Source organism: Apus apus, chromosome 16, assembly GCF_020740795.1.
Source record: "Apus apus isolate bApuApu2 chromosome 16, bApuApu2.pri.cur, whole genome shotgun sequence".
In the NCBI taxonomy this organism is placed as follows: Eukaryota; Metazoa; Chordata; class Aves; order Apodiformes; family Apodidae; genus Apus; species Apus apus.
Window position 1 is genome coordinate 9,422,415 of NC_067297.1, and position 8,458 is coordinate 9,430,872.

The window sequence follows — 8,458 nt, forward strand, 5'->3', positions numbered from 1 at the left end:
CAAACATGCAAGTTAAAAGGAATAAATGAAATGCTCCACTTTATTAAGAAACCAAAAATACAAAACGGAAGAATTCCAAGGCTTCATGTACTCAAACACTACTGAAAAATGATATCTTAAACTTGTCTGGTTTACTAGCAGTACTAATATTGACCAAGATTAACCTCTACAAGATAAGTGTTAAAAGTTGACATTTTCCACCATTTGTGCTGTAATAAGCTGGAGTTTCAAATTAAGAACTTGGTGCAGTTACAGTAAAGTCTAGATATAGAAATGTGGTTTCAGTTATATGCTGCTTCGTAGCCAAGAGCTTTTTAGCTCAAAGTACAGCTGTTTTCTAGTTAGTGAATTTGAAGATGCTTAATGTGTTTCATTCATCAGCTATAGCCCTACTGAATGATGTTCCATGCAAAGATACAGCTTTTAGGCCACCTAACAGACCTAGATGCCATTTGTTTCTGGTTACTAAAGAACTCTGAAGGTAAATTGTAGAACATACCAAAAGTTAAAGAGTTGAGAGATTGTATCTAATGGTAGCATATGCAAGCTGAACTACACGCTTTCCTCTCAAGACTCCCTGCAGACCACAAACATTCCCATTTGCACAGGAATGCTGATCCAGTCACACTTAGCAGCCAAGTGTTCACTACTCTAGTTATACCTGGCAGTTAGTTCAGCTTTCCTCAAGTACTTTAATTACATGCTTCAGGAAATCAAAGGAAGGTTAACTGTTAGCTCTGATTCGGCAAGAGGATAACATGAGAAGCAGGAGGGAAAAGGGAAATAGAGAATGAGAAATGCAGTAGACAACCAAGTATTAGCCTCAAATGAAGACAATTCAAAGAGTCTTCCTAATGATACATTAAAGTTCACTTGCTTAGAGATAATTGAAATACAACTTTATTATCTAAACAAAAAAAAAATGGGAATGACAGAAACAAGATTAACCACTTAACACTCTGATGTGACTGCAGCAATCTCAGATTTGAAACTCAAAAGGGGAAGTAATTGCAGTCCAAAAAACAGCTAAATATGCAGGTCCAAAATATGAAGTTTTGTTTGTGGGTTTTTTCATTTTGTTTTTTTGTTTTTTAAACTGCCACATTCACTCCGAAGCCCATTCATCTCTTTCAGCATTCCAAAGATTAAGCACATGTTCTGCTCAGCTAGATAATAAAGTGGCAAACACGCTGCACCACTGACATCACAGGACAGTTGCCTATAAAACTAGACTTCTGACGCTGGGCTCCAGCTTCATCCCTCACAGGTCATCATCTTCATCTGGCAGTGCAGTGGTTTGAGCAATCTGGAACAAAGAAATTACATTTAAGAACTGTTCTTCAGTTACTTGCCCCAGGACCTCAAACACTAGTTATCAGGGAATCATTTAACCTTTGTGCCCTCTCACTTACCTGTAGATCCTGCTCATACTGTGCTGCCAGTGCTGGGTCCATAACAACTTCAGGTGGTGCAAGAGCAGGCATAGCAACAAACTCCAAGTTAGGATCTCCAATTAGCTTTCTAGCAAGCCAGAGAAAAGGCTTCTCAAAGTTGTAGTTACTCTTAGCTGAAATGTCGTAATACTGAAAAAAAAGGACATATTTTACATTAAAGAAAAGACACTTCAAACTGATATTTAGGACTTACCAAGATCAACATGAACATAACCTACTGTACTTTTAGTGCTCTTTTTCACATTACCTCTGTTTATGCTCTCAGAAACAGCTATGATTTAAGTGTCTGGAAACGTAGTTTCAGGCAAACAGGCAGAAATTGATAACAGAAAAGTAAAGAATCCAATCTGATCAAAGATGGACCTTTCAGGAGGGAAGTGTATCTTTTTCCTGTCATTTCTACTTTAGTCTCACTTCTGTGTCATCTGACAAGGTTCTGAGCAGCGAAAGTCAAGTGCACACAATCTCTTTAGGAACTTATGTCTTCTACTCAAGACTAGTGATGATCATCTTTAGCACCATCACTTCCCCATTCCCTGAAGTTAGGTACAAACAGCCAACTGGATCATAAAAGCTGGAATAGTGACAAAAGGCAGAATACTTGATTACAGCAGAGAACCCAACTGCAGTGACAAACCAAACTTGGTTCATACAAACTCATGCCCACATACCTGGAGATTCTTCTTCCTGTGGAAGACAATTGATTTCGCCTTTACTTTTCTGTCCTTGATATCCACTTTGTTGCCACACAACACTATAGGGATGTTTTCACATACTCGTACAAGGTCTCTGTGCCAATTCGGTACATTCTTGTAAGTAACTCTTGATGTTACATCAAACATGATGATGGCACACTGAGCTGCAAGAACAGTAAAGAGCCACATCAGGACAGCGAGGACATGGTTATAAGATGGGAGCAAGAAGAGGTACCCCTAAAAATCCTGCATTATGGTTAAGCATCTGGATTAACTTTCCCCTCTCAGCTCCACAGTTCTTGAGAGCCCACGATAACAAGCTCAATGAACAAGTCCAGAGCACTTGTCCCATAAATGTGTCATTTCAGAATTAAATGCTCAGTCTTAAATAACAGCTAGTTTTATCAACCCAACTGAATAACAAGGCATTTCATGGTTATGAGAATAATTACAATCATGTAAGTCAGCCTTGATTTACACAAGTATTTGACAGAAATTAGTTAACACCTATTTAACTAATCTCAAGTATCCTATTGAGACTTCCAGGTAGGTTGAGTGCTTGCAGTCCACATCTCATGATGCCCTCATCCAGAACAGTTTTTCAATGAACACAGGTGCTTGACTCAAATCTGATCCTTCTAAAGGAAAAGCAACAATGTCAAACTCCAATAATCCCTTACAAAATTTTGCAAATATGCAGTTGACTGAAGTACACGCAGAACAGTATTTGGCCAAGCAGAAGTTAGGGCCACTATCAAAACGTATTTAGAAAGACAACCAGACTCTGGCATGGAAAACTACACCTTCCTCATTGTATCTGAAATCTTAATAGGTTGTGTGTTCCAAGTTACTCATCCCAGTACATTAATACAGATATAAATTTGTACTAACTGAAGCATATACTATCACCTCTTAACCAATGAATTTAATCAGAAGCATCATGTCATTTAAGGTGCACCACTACTCTCCATTAATAACAAAGCCAGCATTGGTACACTGAAACACCACGTTGTAATACTCCTACTCCAGAGCACACTGCAAACCAAAGGATGTTATTGTGTCAACATGAAGAGTTTGAAGTCCCAGAAAACAGCTCACTGCAAGCCACACTGACAGCTTTCAAAGTGGCCAACATAAATATAGGGAAAGATTGAACTGTGAGAGGTACAGAATATTCCCACATACAGACACCTTACCTTGGATGTAATAGCCATCTCGCAGACCACCAAACTTCTCCTGACCAGCTGTGTCCCATACATTAAATTTAATAGGGCCTCTGTTAGTATGGAACACCAGAGGATGAACTTCAACACCCAGTGTTGCTGTAGTAATTTAAAAAAAAGCAGTATTAGCACCTAGAAAATAATGAATTACACTTTTAATTGTAACACATTAGATATCAAATGTTTCTTCAGACATACCTACGTACTTCTTTTCAAATTCACCAGTCAAATGACGTTTTACAAATGTTGTTTTACCAGTGCCACCATCACCAACCAGGACAAGCTGTTGAAAAATACAAAAGAAATCAGAACAATACACTTCTAGAGCTGCTAATTGGTCATCTTAGAGTAAATACTAATTACTCCTACAAAAACCTTAGTCCTAACAAGATGCTGTAAACAAAAGGCCAAACTTCCTGAGGCAAATCACTGCATTGGGACCCAATCTGTTAAGCCTATCATGCTCTAACTCTACACACAAAATACACCAGAAAATTCCGTTCTGAAAGATTAGAAATTTTCTTCCCTAAACAATTAAGACAAAACAGAAAACACTTTCACTTTAGATGCTTTCTGTGGCAGACTTCACTTTTGAAATTTAAGAATTATTCTACAGGCAAAACATTACTAAAATGTATTACATTAAACTACAAATAGCATTAGATGCACACGGTGCTACAATATCGTTTTGTACAAGTTACATGCAATAATACAATACACTAATGGCACCGTTAAGCCAGCACTCCAACACCAAACTTACCATATACGTTGGGACTCGAGTTACTTTGCTACTACAAGAAAAAATTTAAAAACCGCCAGAACAAAACACTCCCTTACCTTAAACTGCACTTGGGGCTCTCCTTGGGCGGCCATGCTGGGTCTGCAGGGGAAATGGAAGCAGTTCAGCTCACAACAGGCGATCTGATTCAAGGCCCTGCCGGAAGCGGCCGGGCGCCTTTTCAGTTCCCAAAGCGGCTCCCAAGGCGCGTGCTCTGGGCGCCACGCAGCCCGGGCTGCGGAGGGGCAGCCCACGCCGCGCTCCCCACGCCGCGCTGCCCCCGCCTCGCCCGCATTTCGGCGCGCGTGGTCCCGGGCCCATTCATGGGGCCAGAAGCGCCTCCACGTCTCCCCACACGCGGCGAGAGAGCGCGCGGTAATGGCGGCGGCCGCTCCCCGCCCACCCCTGAAGCCCCGTAACGGAGGCGGCCGCCGCAGCCCTTTGGCTTTCGAGCTCGAAAGAGAAGAGACCGAGCCGCGGCCTCCAAAGGACACCCCAGCGAAAAGCCCACCCCAGCCGCACTCCACAGAAGGTCCTCCCCAACCAGCCCAGTATCGCTATCCCATCCCTCACGGGAGGCTACCTCCTTACCGGGAGTGCCCGGAGCGCGTCCCCTGGGGCTCCCAAGCACACTTTTCCCGTGGCTGGGCCTCAGCCGTGCCCCGGCTCCCCCCAACGGGCCTAACGCGCCCTCCCCGCCATGAGCCACCATGACTGAGCAGCGCGCGCCTCCTCTCCTCCCCTCCCCCCTCGCAGACTCGGGCCGCTGGAGGCCCCGCTTCTATTTCTCCTCCTAGATTTATCCCGCTCTTCTATAGGAGATGGAACAGAGCACAGCTCCTACCTTTCTACCTCTCCCATGCCGAAGGGGGGAGGAGAAAGGACGCCGCTCAGGCCAGGTATCACCGCTGCAACGGTCACTCAGGCCCAGCCTCACTGCAACCCAACCCATCTACCCCCGCTCCCAGGCGGTAGCCAACAGTGACCGCCATCCCCACCGCTCGCGCTTTTTAAAGCGGCCACGCTTCCTCCCACCCGCTTCTAGAAGGAAAAGGAGGACGTCCCGACCCCGTTACCTTTCCCGAGGCGTCTCTCCGCGTCGCTCCCTCCAGTGACTGGGCGCTGGGAAGATGGCGGAAGCGCGGTTCAAACGCCCGACGAGCGACGCCGCGCGGCCGCAGGGAAGGGGAGGGGTCGGCGTCACGTGCCGAGGGGCGGCCGCGCGCGCGTTGTTCTGCGGCGGGTGCGGGTGCGGGGGGCTCTGCTGGGGGGGGGGGGGGGTCAGCCCGGGGCTGCCCCGCCGCGGGCGGCAGCGGGCTGTGTCCTGGTTTGAGCCTGCATGAAGCCAGTTGACAGCCTGGCGAGGTCTTCGCTCGTTTGATAAAGAGCAGCGGTGCCTTTGTTTTGCGGGCAGGGGGGCGCGCACGCCCGGTTCCCCCCCGGCAGCGGGTTTGCAGCCCCTCTGAGCCGCCTCCCGCCCGGCGGTACCCCCCGGCTGTTAGGGGACTGAACCCCTGGCTCTAAGTAGCAACTTCGGCTGTAAAGCCTGAGGTTTGCTGGTGGGGGTTGAGGAAGAGCCTCTGAGCCAGGCTGAGCAGCTCTGGGAACTCGGCAGGTTCCCTGCTTAACCTTTAAAATCTCACCAGAAAATGTTATCAGCTGAGGATGCTCCTTCTGCAGGCAAAGTTTAAAAATGGCATGGAGTTACTTTAGAAAACCTATCAAACTGCCTCCAGCACGGGATAATAAAGTTGTCTTTAAAAGCAGCAGGAGAATTTAATAGAGCAGCTTTCAGGTAAAATCTGCTGGGTTCAAAAGGGAGATTATTATTCTCAGTTCCTCATACAAACTGATTTGCATTTGCTAGGGAGTGCCTTAATGAAAACAAAAGTTGTTTTGCAAGCTGTGGGTTTAGAATAGTTCTCTAAGCTCTCAAATCCAAACTTCAGTGGAAATTTGTTCAAAAACTTTCAAAGAACCTAAATGCTTTGCATAGGTCTATAAATACCAGGTTAATGGGTTTGTGCCATTTTTAAGGTCTCTGATTTTTTTTTTTTTTTACTTCAATGTACTTAAACAACTTTTATGTGGTCTGCCTGTTTGTTGGTGCACCCCATAATCGAGAATAAATAAATAATTTGACTGAATTAACAGATAAATGGTGATATATACAGCTTATTTCTTGTTCATTTTCTACAGACATAGAGGTGATGCATACAGAAAGTTTTACAAGAGTGGTTGCATTCTGCTGTGGTTTTTGCTTATTTGATAGCATAACGCCATTCAAATATTGCATAAGATGTTCTTTGTTGAAAAAGTCACAGGCTTATTGACCTTGCTTTCCCTTTTTTTGGATGAGTTGGCTTTGTGGGCTTTTTTAGTACTTTTGCTGATCGCCTCTATAAATAGGAGCCTACAAAGCCACATTAGTGGAGTTTGACAGTTTTTAAGAATACAAACACTTCCAGGGCAAAAAAGCAATCTGTGTATAAAACACTCAGTGTACCTTGGAAATTTCTCAATATTGTTACAAATGTATTAGTAAACTACTATCTGATACTGTAATTTGGAATTACTAAAATAGATTTCTAATCAAAAAGCAACTTAGCAACTCACTGATTTGTCTGGACATGGTCACAGAGCTAAACAGTGTATTTGACTATAACTGCTATATTAGTCAGAAGCAAAATTATTTTGCAAATAAAGACAACAATATATGCAGGCAAGCAAGTAAAAAGAACATAATTGTACTTCCCAGTTAAGCAGTGATTGTGGAAATGTCTCTGGAGCATGAGCTCAAGCAGGAATGGAGGTCTGCACACTGGTGATTGAGGCAGCTCAGGAAATTCCACTAAAACGTTTGAAAAGGAAATTAGTCACTTTCAGCATGCATAGGTAAAACAGATCATACAATAGCACAAGTCTATCATAATATGTATTCAAAATACAAAGTTTATTTTTTCACCAGATAAAACATGTCTGACTAGGTTTCATTAAGAGACTATATTCTTGGAAGATAAGCATGTATGAGGTCAATGATGAAGGGCAGATACAGATCTCTTTTTTTCAGAAAAAAAAAAACAACAACCAAACAGCTATTTACTGTCATTAAAGTGGCTTACATTGCTGATTCAGGACCTTTAAATTCCTGATCCAGCACTGGAATAAAAATATTTCAATAGGTGGGGAAAATTATGCATTGGATTATCATGCTCAGTATTAAAAAGTAACATTTGTAGAATTCACAGTTGCAGAACATAAGGTCTAGAATGTAAAGTCTAGATATGATAGAACTGAGATACTATTAATTACAGGTAATTGACTGTAGTCAGAAGTAATACTTTTTAGGAAGCACCTAAAAACACAGTATCACTGAGAATTTCCTGCTCTCCATAGTATGTGCATGGACTATTCCCTAGAAACTCCCAGACCTTTAAGACGTACCCGTTACTGCACAGATTTAGGACTTTGGCAAAGTCTTGGTCTTTTACTAGAGCCCGGAACATCACTAATGGGCAATGTGTGTCAACACATTGCAGCTGAAGAGCTCACAGAATCAGAGAATGGTTTGAGTTGGAAGGGACTTTAAAGACCATCTAGTCCCACCCCCCGCATGGGCAGGGACACCCCCCGCATGGGCAGGGACACCCCCCGCCACACCGAGGTGCCGGGAGCCCCACCCAGCCTGCCCTTCAACGCTGCCCGGGACTCGGCAGAGGTAAAGCCGACTAGTCACTTTCTGCTCCACGGAACGGAGAACTAAATAAAACTCAACTAAAAAAGAACCCTCTCGCATCTTTTTACAACTCCTTCTGTCACGATAGTCTCCCAAAATTGCATGTATTGTAGTTTCTTCTAGCTAGCAGCGCTGCTTCTGTGCGATGGGAACGTTCTTCAGGAACCTGTGCGACCGTTCCGCCACCTCCGTGCTCCCACACTGAGCACTTCTGTCTTTTGCAGAGCCCCTCGGGAACGTTTAGGCGGCACCACGCTGCTGACTCATACCTTCCCGCTGGCTCTCACCGCAGCTCCGCAGGCACCGGGGCTCCCGCCCGGGGCAGCCCGGGCCGCGGCTCCGCCCCCTCAGGACGGCGAAGCACGCCCGCGCGCGCCCCCGCCGTGACGCCAGCGGCGCGAGGCGCGCTCCTGCGGGGGGTGGCTGCTGCGCGCGCCCGCCCGTTCCCGCCCCTTTCCGCGCATGCGCCGCGCGGCCCCTGGGTCCCGTGCGTTAGGGCGGGGAGGGGAGGGGGGGGGCGTGGCCGCTGCCCCGCGCAGCGCGGAAGGAGAGCGGGGAGGTGACGCGGCCCG

The 8,458-nt window shown here is 45.5% G+C and overlaps 1 protein-coding gene across 1 annotated transcript; it reads right to left on the minus strand.

Annotated features, from left to right (window-relative positions):
- Positions 1 to 22: 22 nt before the first annotated feature.
- Positions 23 to 5,343, minus strand: RAN (RAN, member RAS oncogene family). Its single transcript, XM_051634041.1, has 7 exons — positions 5,227 to 5,343; positions 4,210 to 4,252; positions 3,571 to 3,655; positions 3,346 to 3,471; positions 2,126 to 2,313; positions 1,413 to 1,583; positions 23 to 1,306 (listed from the first exon to the last, which is right to left on the minus strand). The coding sequence occupies exons 2-7, from the start codon at positions 4,243 to 4,245 to the stop codon at positions 1,262 to 1,264; spliced, it is 651 nt and encodes a 216-aa protein (XP_051490001.1). The 5' UTR covers positions 4,246 to 4,252; positions 5,227 to 5,343; the 3' UTR covers positions 23 to 1,261.
- Between the last annotated feature and the right edge of the window lie 3,115 nt (positions 5,344 to 8,458).